This window comes from Psittacula echo (assembly GCF_963264785.1).
Source record: "Psittacula echo genome assembly, chromosome: 1".
In the NCBI taxonomy this organism is placed as follows: domain Eukaryota; kingdom Metazoa; phylum Chordata; class Aves; order Psittaciformes; family Psittacidae; genus Psittacula; species Psittacula echo.
Genome location: NC_137735.1, coordinates 87427767 through 87450296, shown reverse-complemented (window position 1 = coordinate 87450296; position 22530 = coordinate 87427767). Strand labels below are relative to the sequence as shown.

General features: G+C 47.2%; 1 protein-coding gene across 9 annotated transcripts in view; it reads left to right on the top strand.

The window, feature by feature from the left end:
* CACNA1I (calcium voltage-gated channel subunit alpha1 I) overlaps nt 1-22530 on the top strand; it is a 69866-nt gene that overhangs the window by 35414 nt on the left and 11922 nt on the right. For 5 of the 9 annotated variants that reach the window (XM_080633169.1, XM_080633171.1, XM_080633170.1 and 2 more), the window contains 19 exons: nt 1521-1672; nt 2274-2459; nt 3125-3242; nt 3733-3888; nt 4321-4411; nt 6342-6544; nt 7721-8137; nt 8270-8370; nt 9378-9540; nt 10370-10438; nt 12420-12604; nt 12940-13066; nt 14107-14232; nt 14708-14797; nt 15827-16046; nt 17085-17236; nt 18932-19041; nt 19644-19777; nt 20505-20575. In XM_080633169.1, coding sequence (XP_080489295.1) covers nt 1521-1672; nt 2274-2459; nt 3125-3242; nt 3733-3888; nt 4321-4411; nt 6342-6544; nt 7721-8137; nt 8270-8370; nt 9378-9540; nt 10370-10438; nt 12420-12604; nt 12940-13066; nt 14107-14232; nt 14708-14797; nt 15827-16046; nt 17085-17236; nt 18932-19041; nt 19644-19777; nt 20505-20575 — 2871 coding nt within the window. The remainder of the gene's footprint in view (nt 1-1520; nt 1673-2273; nt 2460-3124; nt 3243-3732; nt 3889-4320; nt 4412-6341; nt 6545-7720; nt 8138-8269; nt 8371-9377; nt 9541-10369; nt 10439-12419; nt 12605-12939; nt 13067-14106; nt 14233-14707; nt 14798-15826; nt 16047-17084; nt 17237-18931; nt 19042-19643; nt 19778-20504; nt 20576-22530) is intronic. The other 4 variants (XM_080633168.1, XM_080633167.1, XM_080633165.1 and 1 more) reach the window with 4 other exon arrangements.

Below are 22530 nucleotides of genomic sequence, written 5' to 3'. Positions count from 1 at the left end.
CGAAGCCTGGATCAGACCAATCTTGAAGGCTTGGAGCTGGGGCTCAGTAGCACAGTACATTAAATATCAAATATGTAAACTTGCCTGAGATATGACATAACTACTTCAAGGTAAACATGGAAATTCGGGCCAGAAGAGCCCTGAAGATGTGCCTTGGAGCTGCCATGCCTTGTTCCTCTGCTTGGGAAGGTGGCACACCTTCATTTGGAGCAGGTCCCCCTCAGTTGCTCCTTGGGAAGATGATGTCCAGCATCAGGTTAATTGCCCTAGCAGTCTCATGCAGTCTGAAGGCCATGGGTTGTCTAGCTTGGCTCCAAGATGCAACCCATTATACTGGGAGGAAGTTTTTCTCTCACTTGTTCAAGACCTCAGCCCTCGGTGTTTGGCCTGGTGCAGTCCTAGTCCCTGGGTGAGAAGTGCTTTGAGAAGGTGAGTCCATCCCAAATTCAGTTTGCCCCTGTTTCACAGCGATGGCAAGATCCTGACATCCCTCATCAAAGATACCAGTGCAGCCTCTGTTTCCCTCTGAAGCAACATTTCGGTCCTGAGGAAACAGTCTAGATCCGTTCCTGACCTTGTCAGGGAAGTTTCCAAGGCTGCACACACTGAAGAAAAAGTCATTAATTCAGAAAACAAAAGGAGGAGTAATTTAATTTGCTCAGACTTGTTCCACTGATGGAGTTGTTAAAACACTTTCTTTCATATGCACAAGCACATTGGTCTCTGCTGCAGAAGGCTGTTTCACTGGGGCTGAAAGAAGGGTCAGATTGCTTTTTATTTTCTCCTTTTTTTTCCATTTTTTCCCCCTTTCAACCCAGTCATCTCCTGTCATCCCTGGAGTTCATTTTTCTCTTTTTCTCACTCTTTCCTGCTCTTCCTGTCCTTTATAGGCAGGTAATTATTGAGACCGCTGTAAGGATAGAGGCATGAGAAAAGGCTGCTGGAGCAAGAACAGAGGGCTAATGTGTATGAAGGATTTAGTGGGAAGTGGGGGAAAGAAAAATGGTAAAGATAAAAATAGAGGGAAAAGGGGTGGAGAAGTGCAGTGAGATTTAGAGGAAGATGGGGAACTGTTTTCCTATCATTCAAATGTTTTCAGAATGACAGCAAAAAAATGTGCTAGCTACATGTGGGAACCTCAGAGGAAGAATTCCTTGAAGAAAGAGGGGCCCACAGATCAGCACTTTTGCCCTGCTTAAAAAAACACTCAAATTCTTTGCACAAATAAAGCAGCTTTTAGCTGGGCGTGCAGTGGGATGTGGGAGACGCTTGGTCAGCCTTGTCTGTGTAAATGGCTGTGGGGATCCTGACCGTCTCTAGTAAAAGAATTTGTTAGAAACGTAATCTATGATGAAGGTAGAAAATGTGCAAAGGATTTGGAGTGCAAGTGGTTCTATCCAGCTCTAATCTCACCCATGGAAGCTCCCTACAAAGCCTGTCCCCTGGGAAGGCTGGCAATTTATTTCCCAAAATTTCAGGGCTCTTTAAGTTCTGACTCTCTGAATTTGCTTTCTCTCCAGCCAGAGGAATTGACCAACATCTTGGAGATCAGCAACGTTGTCTTTACAAGCATGTTTGCCCTGGAGATGATCCTGAAACTTGCTGCTTTTGGTCTCTTTGATTACCTCCGCAACCCCTACAACATCTTTGACAGTATCATCGTCATCATCAGGTGACAAGGGCCATGGGGATCAACTGAAACATTCATAGAAAAGAGTTCCAAAGAGCTTGCACATTTCCACGTGCCTTTTCAAAAAGGATTTAGCACTTATACTAGGAGGAGCTGAGCTGATGCACATGACCAAGGATGGGGAGAGCAAGATGTCTTTTCCCAACACTTGGTGAATCACCCTAGGCAAGCCACATAGCATTTCTGCCCCTCAGTTCTCTCCTCTGTAGAATGGAGGCAATTGTGATTGCCTTGTAAATCCACAACAAATATTAGCTATGAAATATTTAAAACATGTTTAATGTGTGATAGAAGAACCTGCCTTTCTGGAATTTAATGCTTCAGTCCCTTCCTCACTCCTGCAACATGCAGTGCCATGTTCATCTGAAGGGAGAAACGCAGCTTTCTACATATAAGTACATGCCTATAGTATATGCTTCTAGTTCTGTCTTCCTCAAACAGATTTTCCTTCTGATCCCTTCATATTTGCTGCCAATGTAGAGGTGAAAACTAGGATTAGCATTGTTTTTTCTCTCTCTCTTCTGTTCATTCACTTGCCTTTCATTTTGTCCTTTGTACTCCCTTGTGCCTCTCGGGGCCATAGCATCTGGGAGATCATCGGCCAGGCAGATGGGGGGCTCTCTGTGCTGAGGACTTTCCGTCTCCTGCGGGTGCTGAAGCTGGTGCGTTTCATGCCCGCATTGCGCCGCCAGCTTGTGGTGCTGATGAAGACTATGGACAATGTAGCTACCTTCTGCATGCTCCTCATGCTCTTCATCTTTATATTCAGGTGAGGAGGTAGTTAGTTGCCTCTCAGTGTTTTGGAGGAGCACTGCATGGCTCATGTGGACAGTAACTTCAGAGCATGATTGCATGACTCATCTTGCTCAATGCTCTAGGCTCAGGCAGCAGTGGCAAACGTTTATTTGTTCATAAGGGCTGAGGTTACTGCTGCACTAAATTGAGTTCAGCAGCTGAAGATCTGGCCTGGGTGGGTTGGAGAAATACTGCCACCAAATGTGCATGTTGAGCATAATGTCCCATCGTAGGATAGGTGAAGTCTCTTGGTAATCAACACTGGCTGCAGGAAGAGTTCAGACTGGAGGCTGACTGGCAGAAAGGTGGCAGGAGGCAACCAAGAAAGTTCATCAGATGCAGTGGTAGGGAGATGAAGAAAAATGAAAGCAAATGAGAATGATGAAGAGAGCAGATTTGAAGGACAATTTAGTGGGAATAGCTCTGAAGCAGTACAGGTGGAAAGCAAGGGTTTTTGGTGAGTTATAGGGGTGCAATACACAGCTCCTTCTTCACAGATAGGTCCCAGAGGTCTGTGTTGTTGTACCCCTCACTTTTTTGATATTAGATTGTTGGAGGAAAAAAGAATGACTTTGATGAGCTCATTGTGATGGCAGAGACATTTATATTTGACACTATCTCCACTTCTTGTCCCAACAGCATCCTGGGAATGCACATCTTTGGTTGCAAGTTCAGCCTCAGGACAGACACAGGAGATACAGTTCCTGACCGGAAGAATTTTGACTCCCTGCTGTGGGCCATTGTCACTGTCTTCCAGGTGAGCCCACTTTTCTCTCTGTGGGTGTGCCAGGGCAAAGTGAAGAGGATCAGGAGGTGCTTTTTCTCATTGAGGAGTGTTGCACTTGCTCCTAACAGTACTAAAGGCCACACAAAAGGTGCTAGCATGTGATGTTTGGAGGAAGAACAACTGCATACTGTAACCAAACAACTGGTATATCTCTCAGACAGAGACGCTTCTACTTCCCTAGGAGACAGTTTGCAAATATCACTTCTGCGTGGCAACTCCCATATTTAGCACCATCAGCTCAGAACATGACTGTCCTTATGGTTGCTCTTGTTTCTTCTTTACTCAGCTAAAACTATTGGGCACTACCACAGATGGACAGTGACAGGGGACAGTGTGTGTATGGTTATGGGGAAGTTAAGGGGCCTATGTGGTCCTGATGCATATCCTTTCACTGTCCTTTTCTGAGAATCCCCTTTGAGTTCTTCCTGCATGTTTATGTGGCCTCTGTTCCTGGTTGTAGATCCTAACCCAGGAGGACTGGAATGTTGTGCTCTATAATGGCATGGCCTCCACCTCACCATGGGCATCCCTCTACTTTGTGGCTCTCATGACATTTGGCAATTACGTTCTCTTCAATCTGCTGGTGGCTATTCTTGTGGAAGGGTTCCAGGCTGAGGTGAGTTGCCACTGAGGCCTCATCAGGAGAAAGAGAGATACTAGAAAGGGGACCTCTGAGGGTGCTGGGTTGGAGGACTTCCAAAGTATCACACTTCTGTCATTTCCCTTGTTAAGTTCAGGGTAGGTGTCATTAAAAAAAACCCCAGACCAACAGTATTAATTCTTGCAAGGAAAGAGACAAGCCCTTTGGAAGAGAGCTCACAATTTCCACCCTGTGCAACAGACCCTATCCTACCAGGGTGAGTCCTTTGTCCCTCCAAAAGCAAGAACACAGTACGTCAGCCATCTCAGGTCACGTGAGACTTTTTCCAGTGATCACACTGATGCCTGGCTGCCAAGGAGGGTTTTACAGTTGTTCCAGAAACAAAAAACAAGAAAAAACAATCTTTTCTGTTTATGAGTTCCCAACTTCTAAATTTATGTGTTCCAGGGTGATGCCAACCGGTCATATTCAGATGAAGATCAGAGTTCATCAAACATGGATGAGTTAGATCAGTTCCAAGAGGCCCAGGAAGGCTCAGGTACAATAACTCAAACAGCCATATTTGCTTATCTCCCGTTGTTGTTTAGTGAGAAGTCTGAAAGCAGATTGTGCAGAAAATGTACTTTAATCTCCAAGACCTTACAGTTTTCATTTTGAACTTTGTGCTAGTTTGTGGTGTTATCTGCAGAAAAGCAGAGCTATGATGGCATCCTGAAGAATGTGGTAGCTAAAGGAAGCAGTTCTTGAATGACCAACACAACAGAAACTAGGAGTTGAGGAGTGGGACCATCCCTGGTTAGCTTCAGGAGCACCATTTAAGGAATACTGTGTCCAGATCTTGGACCCACATTTGATAGGGGATACCATTAAAAAGGACTCAGACAAATCTGGAAGTCTTGTCTTATTGCAAGAGGTAATGAAGCTGAGAGAAACCAGAGAAGTGACTTGATTGCACACTCTGTAAGTGACAAACATAAGGAGACATTTCTGATGGTAGATGGCTCTTTAATTGAGAAGGAAAAGCATAATGAGATTGTAAAGGTTGGAAGCTGAAGCTAGGCAAATTGAGACTGAAAAAAGACACATATTTTTAAGAAAAGATAATTAACTGTCGGAACAGTCTGCCTACAGACTGACAGGTAAGGTCTCCACCCCTCAAAGTCTTTCCTTGAAGACTTGCAAGTCTTTGTGCAAGAGGTATTGTACTTCATGCAGGACTGTGTGGCAGGGAGCAGCAAGAGTAACTTACTCTGTGATGGATGATGAGCCAGGAGCTGAGGTGGGGGGAACAGCCAGGCAGGAGGGCAGGGATCACACTGACAAAGGCACAGTACATACACAAGGTGAGCAGAGCAGGTTTGCTGCCACTAGCAAGGGTCAGCCAGCAGTTCAGTGATTGCTAGGCAGGTCCACAGTGGTGAGGCAGGTCTGAGGCCAAGCCAGAAAGTCCAGTCAGCAAGATAATATTGGGATCAGCAAGGTGCAAGAACAAGCACAAGCATACTCACAGCATAACCCAGGCAAGGACCACAAACACAGGTCTGAGCTTAAATGCAGCTCCCACAACAAGGAGCAGTGGCTCTAGTGCTGGCTTGTCGCAGCTCTTTACGGCAACTTAGCTGTTTTCACAGCAGTGCGATCCTGGGTTACATGGCTACACCATATCAGAGCTTACTTTGAATATAGGCAGCCAAACCCGTAGAAGGGCAGATAAGGAAGTGGTTATGGAGCCTGCTGCTACGCTCATGGCTGTGACACTGTGTGCGGGCGAGTATATGTGACTTTCGTCAAAACAGAAATGATTGTTCCAGTCATTTCAGGCATTAGAATCCAGGACCCCATCCTCTCCATCCATCTTGATAAAAGCTGATGGTCATCCACAGTGCCTAATGTACCCCTCAGAGGTATCTTGGACCTTCAAGGTCAATGATGAGTCATTTGAAGAGGTCCAGTGTAGTAGGATAGACTGGATTGAAGAGTGTGATTGCAGGGATTTAAAGACAACTCCAATACATGGAGGGCTGCAGATCTCCTCACATCTTGGTCTCTTCCCTAGTGTCTCAGCTTAACTGCTTTAAATGGCCAATCTAACAGTATTTGCTCAGGCCTGAAGATGCAGGTATCTGTTCTTGGCATGCAGAAGCACACTCTCCTCCCCTTGCTGCCAGGGTTTGACTTCTTGCTGTGGCCATCAGCCTGAGCCTGCCTGACCAGCACTCTGCTTGTTTGCCTGGCCCCAAGGATTGCTGCTGTCAGTTTTGGGGGCTGAGGAGATTACTTCAAAGTCTTCCAAGTTTTTGCTACAATACCCTAAATCAGAAGGAATCCATGTTGATTGATGTGAAACAGATAATATTCTGCTAGGTGCTGCTAACATGCTAAACAGCTTAGACACCAAAACAGTCACTGGATAGTTAGGAACCCACCTTCTTCTTTTCTCTTTCTTCTTTCTGCACCTTTCCACCCAGATCCCAAGCTCTGTGCAATTCCTGTGACACCTAATGGTCACTTGGACCCATCCTTGCCCTCTTCCAACCCACCATTGACTGCTGGGGGGGTCACCAACTCTTCGCGCAATTCCCTGCAGCCTGACCAGATCCATGTTGCTGTTGGCTCCCGGAAGAGCAGTGTGATGTCCCTGGGGAGAATGACCTATGACCAGCGATCCTTGGTGAGTGACTAGAAATGTACTGTACTCTTCTTTTGAAGTCCAAGCACTCTGTTGTCTTTCTGTCCATCAGCTGGAGATTGCTGTGGAGGACTGCATTGCTGCTGTAGACTTCAAACACAAGCACATTGCCTGTTTTTAGGAAGCCAGGTCGGTTCACATTATTTATCTAAATTTGCAGATTATTAAAGTCAATTTCCAGGTTGCTGACCTGTATTCCAGTGAGTGTGGGATTCAGCTCTTTTATATTCCTCTGGCAGGAGAGAGGGAACAGCAAGAAGACAGAGTCGCCTTCTTAGAGTGAAACATGTTTTGTCTCCTTGCTCTTTCCTTGTTTTCCTAGAGCACAGGACACAAAATGATGCCCTGGGTGAGTTAAAGGCATAGGAATAACTGGGTGATGCCAAAACTGTCAAGTCCCATAACAGATGAGTTTTCTGGAAGCTTTTGTAACAGTGAAGAGAGAAATCTTGAACTGAAGCTCCCCATAGTAGGTCCTGCTGCCCCTTAATGCTTCCCCAATCACTGCTGGCTGTCTAGCCAATGCATCTCAGACCTACCCACCTTGTAACATCAGCTTCTGGGTTTTTCACTAAAACACACAGCTTTGGGGGTTGCATCAGTGCTCAGAAGGTTCATACCCCTGTTATTTCTAAACAGGGAGAGCTGGCAGCCACGTACTACATGGTAAGTTGCTGATATGGTTGGACTGGACTGTAACCAACAAGCCTGTTTCTGTCATTTCTTCCTTTTACTAAGACTGAACTCAAAGGCTATGTGTCATATTATCCATCACCCTGTACCTTGTGTTATCCTTTACCCCAGGGCAGTGTAAAAAGCTGCCAATGAGATTTTTGGAGAGATCTAGTCTTGCTTTGTGTGGGTGTAACAACATCAGGCACCTGGCCTTTGGCTTTGTAATTTACCTTCCCCAAAAGCGCTTTGCACACAGATGGTGCTATAAAGTAATCATGGTCAACAACATTGCTAACTCATTATTGATTTATTGTCAGATTTACAATGATTGCTGCTGAATTCCCACCATGCAACTTCCTCAAAGGCTGAAAAATGGCAACCTCCTGGCTTAGGAGGCCAGGGAGAAGCCTGTGATCTGAAATAGGATCGCATGCTCCCTCCTTGTGCCCAGAGTCTCTGAACCCCCATCCTACTGTCTTACAGTCCAGCTCTCGCAGTTCCCACTATGGTGCCTGGGGCTGCAGTGGAGCCTGGGGGAGTCGTCGCTCTAGCTGGAACAGCCTGGCCCGGGGACACAGCCTGAAGCACAAACCTCCCTCTGCTGAGCATGAATCCCTCCTGTGTGGGGAAAGGCACAGGGCGGCAGATGGGGACCCGGATAGGACAGGAAGGGTGTTTCATCACCGCCGGACCCTCTCTCTGGACAACAAAGGCTCCTGTGACCTGTTGGAATTGGCCTCCGTCCCATCTGGCCACAGAGTGACCCATAAGCTGGGAGCAGCATCTGGGGCCAGTGAGCATCAAGACTGCAATGGCAAAATGCCCAGTATTGCCAAAGAGATCTTCCCAAAGATGAACAACCGCAAGGAACGGGGAGAGGATGATGAAGAGATAGATTATGTGAGTACTTGGGTGGAAGGAACTCGGGGTTACACCACAGTGCTGTTGGAAACCATAAATCCATCTTCAAGTTCAGTCTCCCTACCATGTGGAAGGTAACCAGTAGCACTTGCTTCTGGTGTGTCTCTCCAGACCCTGTGCTTTCGCATTCGGAAGATGATGGAAGTCTATAAGCCAGACTGGTGTGAGTTACGGGAAGACTGGTCCATATATCTCTTCTCTCCTCAAAACAGGTTTGTGCAGTTTTTGCCATTAGAGAGTTGAAAAATGGGGCAGATTCTATTGCCAGGCTGGCCTCCCCAGATCTGCATGTTAGGTTGCAACTTTAAACCTGCCAGCTGGGCAGGCTGTGTTTTGACTTCTACATCCCCACTTCTACAGCCAAACAACAGCTTTCTTCCTTGATTCTGGAGATGAAAGAAAAGATGAGAATCCTAAATAGTTATTGTGATTTTCCCACCCTTTGGAGCATCCCATTTTTCTTTTGTGTAATAAATATTTATAGCAAAGCAAGGCAAGGAATACTAACATTAACCCAAAAAGGAGGAGGAATGTATTATTAGCAACTCCATAATACTGCTGTTTCCTCCCCGGTACCAGAACAGTCTCTCCATTTCATTTTCAGTTCCAATACCAACTTATCAATGGTTGTATCACACCTTTTAGGGCGAAGTTAGGATTCTTCTTGCCTGAAAAAAGAAATTTGGGATAAATTCTTCCTGCTAATTTCCCCACCAGGAGAAAATGTCTATCTACCCCAGCCAACAGTATTCTCACCCATATGTAAAGAAGGTTTCATTGCGGGTCATGATGGAGAACTCCTTGCTCTATGTGACACCTATGCTTATGAAGAAAGGTGTCTTTCAGAGTGGACAGAAGTAAGGCCCTCATGACTTCCAACCTACCTGCCTCTCCTCAGCTTTCATCATGTGGGCTCTTTGCCTCATGGTTTCTTCACCTGTCTGGCAGAAAAAAATGGAACAGCCTCTTCTCTACAGGACAAGAGAGGAGCACAGAGCCATAGTTGTTAGGAAACGACTGAGGCAATAGATGAAGGCTCAGCTCCTTGCTCTGCCCTTGCTCTGCTTCAGGCTCCCTATGTGACTGTGGGCCACCTTGGGATATTGCCATGGCAAGAGACATGAATATCAGTGGTAGGAAAGTTGCTATGTCAGAGTCCAGTTTTAGCCAGACCTCTCAATTCTCTGTCCTCACAGCTCCTAACTTTGCTCTGCCCAAGGCACAGGTGCCTACTGTGCCTACTAGAACTCTCTTGCAGGTTTCGCCTCCTCTGCCAAACCGTCATTGCTCACAAGCTCTTTGACTATGTTGTGCTGGCCTTCATCTTCCTGAACTGCATCACCATTGCCCTGGAGAGACCACAGATTGAACACAGAAGTACGGTGAGCAACACAATTACCTCTAACCAGCTTTTTAGCACAACATTTGACAGAGGTTTGTAAGTGTTCCAGGCATTGTTATGACCTCTGGAAGAACTTCAGCAATAAAAACCAGCTCCCATTCATCTATTCAAATGCCCAAGTATTAATCATCATATAGTGTGTGCTTCCCCTGCAGGGTTTTATAATAAGGCAACCCACTTTATAATACAGTAATCCTAGTTCCCTCCCTCTTGGACAGTGAGTCCTCCAGGCACCTGCAGCTAAGAGATGACTGGCAAAAGGGACAGGGACTAGGAACTAAAAGACACAAGTAACTTCCATTCTGCGGGAACGGCACGCCATCATTCATGTATGCCGCTTTTGAGCTATGGCTCAAGATGGAGATAGCTCAAGCAGGCAAGCGAAGTGGCTTTTCCTGCACGTCTGCCTTAGCTGACCCCCAGACTCTACTGCACTTACACACAATCCAGTGTTCAGTGCTCAGCAGCTCTTCAGGAAGGAGTTCCAGGACACTGCAGCAGGTCAGGACTGAGCAGTGCTAGCAGACAGTGCCTTGAAAACAGATGTTCAGGATGCATTGCAAATCCCATCCACTGTGCTCTTGCAGAGCTGCACAGGATCCTGTCCCAGCTGTGGCACAGGGCTGATCCAAGGTGTATGAGCTCAAAGTTGCCCATCACTGACCTTTGCCAAGGGCACATCTCTTATTTCCCCAAGTTTCAGACCCTCCCCAGGAAAGCAAAATATATCGAGTTCATCAGAGGGACCTGGCAAAGTAACAAGAACTCAAGACATATTTAAGGCCTTTCTCTATTTTTTTTTTTTCTAGGAGAGAATCTTTCTCACTGTGTCCAACTACATTTTCACAGCAATTTTTGTAGCTGAGATGACACTGAAGGTAAGTTACTGGAGATGGACAGCTCAGAGCCTTTTCCTAGTGTCAGGAACAACATGGTTTGCCTTTGGTCAGCACACTTTTAAAACGTCCCCATCTTTTCAAGTGTGCCAGTCCTTCCCTCTGCCTTGCTAAAGGCAGATACTACTTGGAGTTGAGTTCTTTCTTGTCAGGTGTGGAAGGGATGTTTATCCTAGGCTTTAAATCCAAAGGGATCTTAGTATATGGGAGGAATAGCTGGTCTTCAGGTATGGATTTTGTAATGTTGTCGAATGTCTATTCCTGTAAGAATGGGGGAAATAACAACGATATTAATAACACGCTCTTACTTGAGACTGCGAACTGGCTGAAGGGATCAAAGCCAGAGAGTTGTAGTCTATGGGGCGGAGTCTAGTTGGAGGCCTGTATCTAGTGGAGTGCCTCAAGGGTCAGTACTGGGACCAGTATTATTTAATATATTCATCAATGATTTAGATGAGGGAATTGAGTGTACTGTCAGCAAGTTTGCTGATGACACTAAGCTGGGAGGAGTGGCTGACACGCCAGAAGGCTGTGCTGCCATCCAGCGAGACCTGGACAGGCTGGAGAGTTGGGCAGGGAGAAACTTGATGAAATAGAACAAGGGAAAGTGTAGAGTCCTGCATCTGGGCAGGAACAACCCCAGGTTCCAGTATAGGTTGGGGAATGACCTGTTAGAGAGTAGTGTAGGGGAGAGGGACCTGGGGGTCCTAGTGGACGGCAGGATGGCCATGAGCCAACACTGTGCCCTTGTGGCCAGGAAGGCCAATGGCATCCTGGGGTGTATTAGAAGGGGGGTGGTCAGTAGGTCGAGAGAGGTCCTCCTTCCCCTCTACTCTGCCCTGGTGAGACTGCATCTGGAATATTGTGTCCAGTTCTGGGCCCCTCGGTTCAAGAAAGACAGGGACCTGCTGGAGAGAGTCCAGCGCAGGGCGACAAAGATGATTAAGGGAGTGGAGCATCTCCCTTATGAGGAAAGGCTGAGGGAGCTGGGTCTCTATAGTTTGGAGAAGAGGAGACTGAGGGGGGACCTTATGAGTGTATATAAATATATAAAGGGGGAGTGTCACGAGGATGGAGCCAGGCTCTTCTCAGTGGCAAACAATGGTAGGACAAGGGGTAATGGGTACAAACTGGAACACAAGAGGTTCCACTTAAACTTGAGAAGAAACTTCTTCTCAGTGAGGGTGACGGAACACTCGAACAGGCTGCCCAGGGGGGTTGTGGAGTCTCCTTCTCTGGAGACATTCAAAACCCGCCTGGACACATTCCTGTGTAACCTTATCTAGGTGTTCCTGCTCTGGCAGGGGGATTGGACTAGATGATCTTTTGAGGTCCCTTCCAATCTCTAGCATACTGTGATACTGTGAGATAATTATTCAGTAGGTGCCTAAATACGTTTCAACAATGGAGAAAACTTGTTATTCCCCTTTTGTGTTTGGGAAAGAGTCCTAAAACTGGACACCTGAAATTAAACCCCTAAAATTCATATCTGAATTATGGCCACGATTTGCAGGGTATTCAGCTTTCCCCAAAACCAGAGATTTCTGTAGCACTTGCTGGTGTTGAGAACTCCTGAGAATCAAACTACCCCCTTAAGAATCAAAGTATGGGATTTGGTGCTGGATTTTACCTCCCAGGTGATCTCTGATCTGGGAGACTTGTCCCAGGTCTGTGGTATGACAGGAAAAGATTTTCTGCACGTTCCCTACAGTGTCCTATTCCTCAGAGAGGCAAAGGAAAGGTGAGAAGACACCATGGCCCTGTTCTTTCTGGAGTTATGTGCCACCACTTTCCCTAAAGACATTTTCTTTCATAGCCTTCCAGGTGAAAGATGAGATGACACTTTGGTGTCGTGTGGAGTTAATAACTGTTCTCCATCCTCCCCCTCTCTCCACAGTGGCTCTCTACCAGGACAACATGGAGAAGAGCCATTTAACACCCTCTTCTCTCCCTTCTCTTGCAGGTAGTCTCTCTAGGCCTGTATTTTGGGGATCAGGCTTATCTCCGCAGCAGCTGGAACATCTTGGATGGCTTCTTGGTCTTCGTGTCTCTCATTGACATTGTGGTCTCAGTAGCCTCTGCTGGCGGTGCCAAAATCCTGGGGGTGCTGCGAGTCCTCCGGCTGCTGCGCACTTTGCGTCCCCTCCGGTCAGAGCCCCACCAAGCCCCGCTCAGCCCCCTTCTTCCCGCCAGGCCTCCCCCAGAAGGGTCTCAGTGTCAGCTCCAGCTGTGCCCAGCAAAGGGTGGTCTTTGTCAAGCCATAAACCTCAGGGAGGTTCCCCTTATGGCTCTAGCCTTGGAGGTACCTAATCAGACAATCAACCCATGGCACAGAAGAGGCTTTTTGGTCACAAGAGAGTGATCCTCTGATGGGTCACTGGACAGGGAGAAAGGGGTCCACTGCTGCTGCTCAAAATGTTTAGCTTAGGCCAAACATCCCTGCCCCTGTCCCTCTGTCATCCCGTCCTGTCTTTCCCTTCCAGAGTCATCAGCCGAGCCCCTGGCCTGAAGCTGGTGGTGGAAACGCTCATTTCTTCCCTCAAGCCCATAGGAAACATTGTCCTCATTTGCTGTGCTTTCTTCATCATCTTTGGTATCCTGGGAGTGCAGGTAGGTTGTTACTGCTCATTAAACTGCCCCTGTGCCCCTACCGTGGGTGCCCGTACCCCCACATGCTACAACAGGCACAGGGAGCCAAGCAGAGCAGGAATACAGGCAAACCAGGACATGTTCTGCATCTGTCCTCCTCCATGAGCTGTATCCCACCATAATGTCCCCGCAGCCTTTGGCAAAGACATCCAGGCACTCTATGAGTGCGGGCTTTGCTGGGTGTGCAAGACAGGAGTTGGATCAGGTTTGGGTCAGGAAGAGTCCAGGACTGGCAGAGCACAGGGCTCACTGGGCACATCCATGTCATACCACAAGATCAAGCATTAAACACTGCCATCAGTCAGCTCCGTTTCTCTCCCTCGCTCTGAGCCCTAAATCCACCCACAACTTTTTATTGAATTCTTTTTTTTTTTTTGTTTAATCCTCTTTATTTTCGGCTGTTGCATTGCAGAGGAGCAAGGGTGTGGGTGTTATTTCCATCTCAGGGAATGAGCTATACTTAGTCTGCTCTGATGCATCTGTACAAATGCACAATCCAGTACCTTCCATATGGGGAAAGGAGCCCTGGGCAGAAGAGCCATAGCAGTGCAGTGCAGCTTTGTGAAAAAAAGGTATCTGAGAAGCAGGGGATGTTTTTTTCTGGTTCTTTACCCTCAGATGAGATCTTTTCCCATCAGATCTCTCAGTAAATGGGAAGCAGAGAAGGAAGATTATTCTTGGGGACTGAATAGATTTGTGGCTCTAATTGCACCCCAAAAGGCTGCACTAAAGGCTGCCAGATGGTAAGGGTTTACAATCACTGCTAGCCTGAGGCAGTGGAGGAGGCTGAAAAGCCAGGTGTGGGTTTATGAGGTTGGCCCTGGCTCCTTAGCAATGTTTGAGCTTTGCTTTGTGTTGCGCTGGTGGTCCCCTCTACCTGTCATGCTCCATGTGGCTTGCAGCCCTGCAGCCAACCCAACATCTTGGGAGTTTCTGCACATCCCAGGTAGCATGGAGAACCCTGTGGGGAAAGGGTCTGAATGGTCTCTCCTCTGCTGCAGCTCTTCAAAGGGAAGTTCTACCACTGCTTGGGAGTCGACATCAGGAACATCACCAACCGATCTGACTGCGTGGCTGCTAACTACAAGTGGGTTCACCACAAATATAACTTTGACAACCTGGGACAGGTGAGTGTGCCCACAGCCCCCATCTCTGATGGGATCTCAGCATAGAGTTCATTTCATTCTGTATGTACTCCTCCTTGGGGCACAGATGCAGTGCCTGGGAAGCTTGACCCCTGAGCGGTGGTTATTAAGCATGGGTGTCCATACAGAAGCTGTGTCACTAGTGGATTGGTATCAGGATGATGCTCACAGGTTGCGCGGAAAAGTGGTGGCAGCAGAGAGCTTGATTTTCTTTTTCTTCCTGCTGTGAAGCAGATGTTCTTCACAACCTTTCTCCTCTGGTGGGTCTGGCTGCACATGGCTTCCTGTCCCCCCTCCTTTTCCTCCATGGGGGAAGAAGCAGGTTTTGATGTGCAGAAACACAGGCAGGAAGAGTATTTCAACACTGTGTGTTTTAGAGTGTAAACCCATGATTACTTTTTTTTCCCAGCCTGACAGATGCACCTGCTCCACATCTGCTTTTCTTTGTATGTTGCAGGCTCTGATGTCCCTCTTTGTTCTGGCTTCCAAGGATGGCTGGGTCAATATTATGTATAACGGACTAGATGCTGTGGCTGTTGACCAGCAGGTACGAAGGCTTCCTTGTGAAAGGACCTTTTTTCACTTTCCTCAGGCAGAAGCATGCTTTAATGTCCTGCTTCTGACACCTCCCTCAAAGCAGGAGTCCCTTCTGTGGCCCTTCTGAATCTTTTGCTCACTGATTTGCAAGGGGTCAGGGTCATGCCTGGTCCATACTGGGAAGTGCAGCTGTGGCTGTGCAAGTGGGTATTTGTGGTAATTCTCACCTTCTACTGAGTCTGGATCTCACAGCAAGCACTTTTCTATTTGTAATGACCGAGCGAGAATGCCACGTGCCTTTCTGGGCATGTTGGCTCTCTTCTGGTCCACAGATGGTTATTTTAATACCCTGTAAAGCAGGGACTACTGGGCTGATGCCCACTGCATCTCTATTCCTCTACTGCTAATGCAGTGACCTTGATAGTGTCCAGTGTAGGCACCTGCCATGGGGTGCAGTACCACAGGCTTGAACCTCAGGGATGATGCTCCATTTACCTCTGAACCTCTGCACAAGATGCACCACTCTTGGCTTTGTAGGCTTTTTTCCCCAGTCAAAGTCAGGACCTCCTTTATCTCCAAGACTGCATGACATTTCTGTTCCAGTCTCATTGCCATTTTGGTGGTGCATGAATGTGATCTCGAGACAAATTTCTCTAGCGTTTGTCCTTGAGCCAAATGTGTTCCCAGTACCTGGGCCACTCATTTTACCACATACTGGTAAAGGTTGTACCCTTTACACACATACTGATGTACTCAACCTACAACTGGGGTTACGCCTGAATTATGGGTGACTATGCAGAACGGACTGCACAGATGGGACCTGGACTCCTTCTCATTCCATCAGTTGCCAGCTGATGCCAAAATCCAGTCAACCAATCACAAGCTGCCTTGCCTATAGCCCCAGCTCTTCCCAGCCCACTCCCCTGATTTCCATAGTTCCTCCCCAGCAGCTAATTACCATGGCAGGTCCCATTCCCATCATTTCCATGCAGTCACATACCCAACCAATTAACTGCCTCTGTTCTCCCTCTTCCTCCAGCCTGTGACCAACAACAACCCCTGGATGCTCCTCTACTTCATATCCTTCCTCCTCATTGTCAGCTTCTTTGTGCTTAACATGTTCGTGGGGGTGGTGGTGGAGAACTTCCACAAGTGCCGGCAGCACCAGGAGGCTGAGGAAGCACGCCGTCGGGAAGAGAAGCGCCTGCGCCGCCTGGAGAAGAAACGAAGGAGTAAGGCACAGCCTAAGTGTTTGGTCGGTTCGTAGGCCAAGGTTTTCTAAGAAAAACCTTCTCCTCTTCTTTTTCTTTCACAATGGACTGGTCTCAGAATTGCATCGCTTGTGCCATGCTCTCAGCCTTCCTCCCCGTGCCACTGCCATGTCACTACGCACCTCACCAGGGCGGTTTGGGGAAGAGGGGTGCCTGACAGTGCTGGGACTCTGGGGAAGCTGCTGGCATTTTAACACCCTGCCCCTTGTGAGATAACATGTACCAAAAACACCCCTGTGCACATGCTGGCATGCACTGTCAAAATAGGACATACACGCAGTGGTACACCTCCTGGGCTTTGGATAGTCCTGCCTGGGCTTCTGCACAACCCAGATGGTGTTTGGGGGAAGATCTGGACAGACCATCCTTTGTGTTTAACCCCAAACATAAAGAAGAGGTGTTTTTTTTTCCTGTCTCTTTCTATCAGTGTTGTAGTGTCACTCCTTGGGTCCCAGATCCACTGTGGTGAAGCAAGCCCTCTTCCTGGTTTTCCATGCTCTTCTGTATTACCTTCAGACAAAAATTTCAAAAGCATACTTGCCCCTGGAAATCATCCTTACTACCCCAAACTGATGGTTTTCTTCCATTCACAGCCTGTGGGCATGCTTTACCTTCCTCTGCTTCAGTTTTTCCCTCTCCTTGTGAGAACCTGGGGCCTCTCCTGGAACCATCTGCTCCCTTTTGTCATTTGTGATCTTAATTTGTCAAGACATGAAATGCTGATTTAGCACCATTCCCACAAACATAGACTAACAGATTTTCCTTCTAGCATTCCTTTCCTTGTCTTTTTTTGACTTCTTTTTCCCCACTTCTACTTTTCTCTTTTATTATTATTTTTTGCACTTTTTTCCCCTCCTTCCTGTGTCCCCTATTTTTTACCTATCCTTTTCTGTTCCTTCTCTATCCCACCTTTATTCCTTTTCCTTTCAACACCTATTACCACTCTTATGCCTGCTCCCTCCTCAGTGTTTCTCTCTTTCTTCCAATTTCTTCCTAACTCTGCCCATCTCCCTCTTTCCACTGAAGAGGCGCAGCGTTTGCCGTACTATGCTACCTACTGCCCCATACGCCTCCTTATTCATTCGGTCTGCACCAGCCACTATCTGGACATCTTCATCACTTTCATCATCTGCCTCAACGTGGTCACTATGTCCTTGGAGCACTACAACCAACCTGTGGTGAGTGAGAGCATGGAGATAAGCCCTGCCTCTAGTTATTATGTTGTTTTGCAACTGCTGTCTGATAACCACCAGCATAGGTAGGTCACTTGAGTGCTTCTAAAACATACTGTTAAGAGTTGCAGGATTTAATCTAGTAGGTCAAGTTATGTGAAGAGTTTCATATGTATCCATAAAGATAGCCCCTACTCAGACACTTGTTATCCATTAAAATTAATAGTGAGAAGGCATCTAAGCAAGAGTCAGGCCCCTGGAAAGTATGGTGCAATTAAGTCTCTGCTTTATATTCTATCAATTGGATATGTGGGTCATCCAAATTTAGCTGCCTGGTCTGCTTTTTCTGTTCCCCTGGATTCTAACAGGAGGAGTGATGGAAGCAGCAGGGTCCTGGGAGCTCCAGGTTTTGCATCAGATTTCCAAATGTTGGTCCAGTTTCCCTACCATATGGCCTGAGCTGAGAGTACTAGGATGGCTGGTTGCATGTCATGGGATGAGATGTCTTCACCAAGCCACCTTTGTTCCATAAGAGAAGCTGCAGGGCCAAAGTGCTGAGCAGAGCTTCTTTCAGCTGCACGGTGTGATTCCCAGTAAAGAGCCTTGAAGGCCGAATAAATTTTGTACGTTTTTGGCTGGGGAAGACCATGTACCTCCCAGTGTTCCTGGCAAAGATACAGATGCCTTTGATGGAAAAAGAATTTGTTCTGTACATGTCAAAGGAGATTTCTTCCTCAATATATAGACAAAGTATTCATCATGATATCTGTCCGGTGGTATTTAAGCTTTTGCTTCAGGAGACCCTTGGTTTAGGTGACAATTCTCGTGTGCAAGCAGATGCTGTCCAAGGTAGTTCAGGCTTTGATCAAGAACTGAATCTGCCTGTCCTCATTCAAATCTACTGCCACGCTCCTCTGTTTCTTGCCCATCTTGCCCAACTGCCCAGCTTTTATCTTGCCCTTGATGGTGCCCAGTTTTCCTCTGCAGGAACTCTCAACCGTTATCTGTTGTCATCCTCACATCAGGCTTCTGTTCCTGAACAAGTCACTCCTCTTCATTACTCCTCAGCTCTTTTCCCTGGAACGCAGGTCCAGCCATGCCAGCCTGCTGTCAGTCTCTGCTAAGGAATCTTCCCAAAGCACTTTGAACCCTTCCAGTAGAAAGTGCCACCAAATGCTGCCCACTGCTCACACTGGTCCTTGGTGGTGGAGAAGGGGCAGCACATTAAAGAACCAGAAGCCCAACAGCTAAGGGATAGGACATATACTTGCCCCAGACCAAGGCACAGAGGGGTTTCCTCCCATCAGAGATGACATGTATCCACAACTGAAGTAACCTTTGTGCCTCACTCCTAGTTGATAGCTATGTCAGTGCTGTTAACATGGTGTCATCCAGTTGGCATGAACTAATGACAGAAGAGGCTGATGGTACTTGATGGATTCCCCTGGCAATAGCTTCCTCCTCCCTATTATGCTGAGCAGTACAGGAGAAAGGAGCAAGAACAGATCCTGCGAACAACATGGGGCAGAGGAGACAGCTGGCAGTTGCCCTTAGTTGGCAACCTCCACATTCAAATAGGTGGGAGGCATGGGACAGTTTCCCCACCTCCTAGTGAATTCCTGGCACTCAGGAGAGTCCCCCAGAGGTTATGTGCTTGATGTTGCTTTTGCCTTATTCTTCTCCCTTTCTTTCTGTTGGCAGTCCCTGGAGACCGCCCTCAAGTACTGCAACTACCTGTTCACCACTGTCTTTGTCTTCGAGGCAGTCCTCAAGCTGGTGGCATTCGGTCTGCGGCGATTCTTCAAAGACAGGTGAGCAGAGGCTTATGTCAACTGCAGCTGTGGGACAACTGGGTTTGGGGTGGCTTTGAGGATGGAGCCCTGTCTGGAGTGTGAGTTAGAAGCAGTGCCCTGACTGCCTCTCAGTTCTGCACAGCATGGACCTAGCGTCAGCCCACATGAGCTGCATTGCCTAGGCAATAGTAAGAGTTGTCCAAAAAATGCCTTTTGTTTGGCACCTGCTGGTTAGGCTAGAAAGCAAAGGAGGTGGGGTTAGAGAGAGCCATTTTTTCCTGAGCTTGAGGCAAACTGGGAGCATGCTGAAGCAGAACGTATGTAAGGAAGCTGATTCGAGGTAGTAAGGCTGTAAAAAGCTGAGCCCATTAGTCAAAGCATAGCACCATAGTAACACAGCTCCATGCTTTCAGATCAGGCCGACTTGCCTCTGGCTGCTCATGGGGTGTGCAAAGTGAATCTCTGTTTGTCTGCAAAAGCCTGTATAGACTGACTCAGAGTGGGGCATTGAACTCATGCGTAAAGAAATATTTAAGTTGAAGTGGAGACAATTCACTTTCTTTTTCAGAGAAATGGAAAAGCTCCATCTTCCTTTATTCTCTTATTTTTTATTTCTTAAGGTGGAACCAGCTAGATCTGGCCATTGTGCTGCTATCTGTCATGGGCATCACATTGGAAGAGATTGAAATCAATGCTGCTCTCCCAATTAACCCCACTATCATCCGGATCATGAGGGTGCTGCGTATCGCACGGGGTAAGAAAGACACTGGCCAGAGGCAGGGGTGTAGGTGGCTGTGGAGTGGGACTTGGTGCCATGACTCGTTGAGAAGTGGCTGTAGAGTCAGGGCTTGCCCTGTCTCTAGCCCTGGGAGGGAGGCAGGCAAGGGATGTGACAAAGGACTGCCTAGAGGCTGAGGCTTTCTGATTTCACTTAGCCAGGCATTTAGAGGCAGTGGTTTTAACAGGACTTGAATGACCGCAAGGGTGAGCAGATCATGTGAGAGCTGAACTTTCCCTGTTATTCTTTTACGGGGCAAGTATGGAAGTGGTGTTTGGAGAAGGGGTCACCAAGCAGGTTGAAGTTCGCTCAGGGAGGGGACAGAATCCTCCTAGTGGTGGTAAAGGTGTGCTAAGCTGCCTTAACAGTTGATAGCTGGTAAAGAGAAAGTGCTGAAATCAGAGCAGAGGAAGAACTGTGTGATACATATTTCTGGGAGAAAGAGGGCTCTTGACCGGACTGTGGGTAAAGCAAAAGAAGCCAGTAGGCACAGGGGGAAGAAACAGCAAATAGTAAGAAAGAGGTGGGCTGGAGGAGAAAGAACCACTAGGGTTGTAGAGTCAAAAGAAGGGAGAAAGGGGCTAAGGGGTACAATCAACTTGTTCTAGGGCAAGGAAAGACAGTGTGCTATTAGTAAGTCAAACAAAGGATGGATCTCCTGAGCTCAGTTTGAGTGACACTCGTCTTGCGCTTGTTGTGGCAGTCCTGAAGCTACTGAAGATGGCCACAGGAATGCGAGCACTGCTGGATACAGTTGTTCAAGCCCTGCCACAGGTAAAACAGACCAGCTCTCCTAAAGACTCTTGTTTTCTGCACCCTTCTTCAAAAGTCTTGATTCTTGTGGAGACTCAGAAGTAGTGTCTGCTGTGTTGTGCAGGCAACTGCCTGAAGGTTGTTTGTCCAAGTTTTCATGTTGTTCATAGAGATACATCTCTCCTCAGATAGGTGTTGTCCAGGTTATCATGTCAAACACAGGGGTACAGCTCACCTCTCATCTCCGTTCTCCAGTGGGTGAATGATAAAAGGCTTGATTCCTGGTTAAGAGCAGATTTTGTTTTTCCCATCACATGTAGCTAGTGTCTAACTGCTTGTGGCTAGTCCCCAGCCTCTCTTTCTGCTCTCCAGAAAAAGGGAAGAGTGACTGGCAGCCATTTCAGGAGGAAAAGATGTCTTTGTGTTTCTGCCCCTCTCTCCTTTTCCCGCACATGCTCCCTTTCCTTCCCTCTCTTTCATTCGCACTCCTGGCACTCCTTTTCTTAGCCCATGCTTCTGCCTTTCTACTTTCTTCCTTTATCCTCCTGGATCCCTTTGTGTTTCTGAGCCTCTCATGTATGAGAAGCAGTGACACACTCTGTTGTGGCTCACGCAGCCGGCAGTTAAGTGTCTACTGCAAGACAGCTAGACAGAAGGATTTCATGAGCTGTGAGCGGCAGCTGTTCCCGAATGAGCTGCTGACATGGTGCTTTACACAGGCTTCAAGCCCACTGTGAGGATCCTCCGTGATGGATGAACAGCCAGGGAAACTGGTCCCCTTCCTTCTGCATCCTTGAGAGAGAATTGTTAAGCAAGGAGAAATGGTACCAAGTGGCTCTACTGATCATACATCAGACCATTCCCCTGGCGGACCCTGAGCAACCAGCTATATTGCATGATATCAAAATCCACGGGCATTTGTCAGTTGATTTATCAGCTGATGTGCCAGTCTCAAGGAGTGATGCAGAGCTGAGAATCAATCTGAAAACAGCATGAGGAGTTACCCAAGGAGTTTACTTCTGATGTTGGTGACAATAAATGTCAATCTGAATTAGACAAATCTCATGGCACAAAAGCAAGGGGAAACCACTGTAATCTTTTATGGATCCTGAGCTCTCATCTCCCATGTTTTTTATTACACAATAATAATTTGTGGTTTTGTCTAAAAATAATAATTACATAATTCATATGCAGGATATATAATAATATCATCATCAAGGATAGTTGAGGGCTGAGATACACTGGGCAATGAAGGAACAGGAGATTAAGGGTGTTCTTACAGCAGGAAGCTTTGGGGCAGTAATGTTTATTAGCTCTGGCTTTGCTGCTCCATGCTGGCTCAGTGCAGCTCCTTTGCACCTGGCTCTTTTCTGTTCCAGGAGCCACAAAAGCTGTTTTTTCTCAGACGAGGATCTGTAACTCGAGCAGGTCTCGAGTCTGGAGCAGGTCTCCAGATCCAGCATCTGCATGTCTGTGGCATGTTTAATCTGCAACCCAGATAAATGCATACAGATAATAAGAGCTGGCTTGCCATTGGTAAGAGGACTTTGCAGTATAATTGCACTTAAATGATGAGACCCAACTTCTACCCCCAAAATACAGAGAATAAAGAAGAAAGGAGGAAATGTTCATATCCCTGTCATGAAGATGGAGAAACTGAGTCATCAGGCAGTGAAGGGTTTTGCTCAGGATGGCAAAAAGCACACCTGGGACCTCAGATCAAGCCTCTGAGACCTGCTCTGGTCCTAGGCTGAGTCATTTATCTTTCTCGTAAATTTGGATGGCACAGCAGTTGAAATGACTGAATTAGACTCCTGAAGTGGATGATCCTAACACAGACACAATGACTGCATGCATTCAGACAATGACCAGACACTGTTCAGTTTTTCAAAACTACCCATATACCTGTTAGGTCCTCAATTTTTTCTCTGCCTTCTATTGTTCCACCAACAGTGTACTAACCATTATTGCCATTT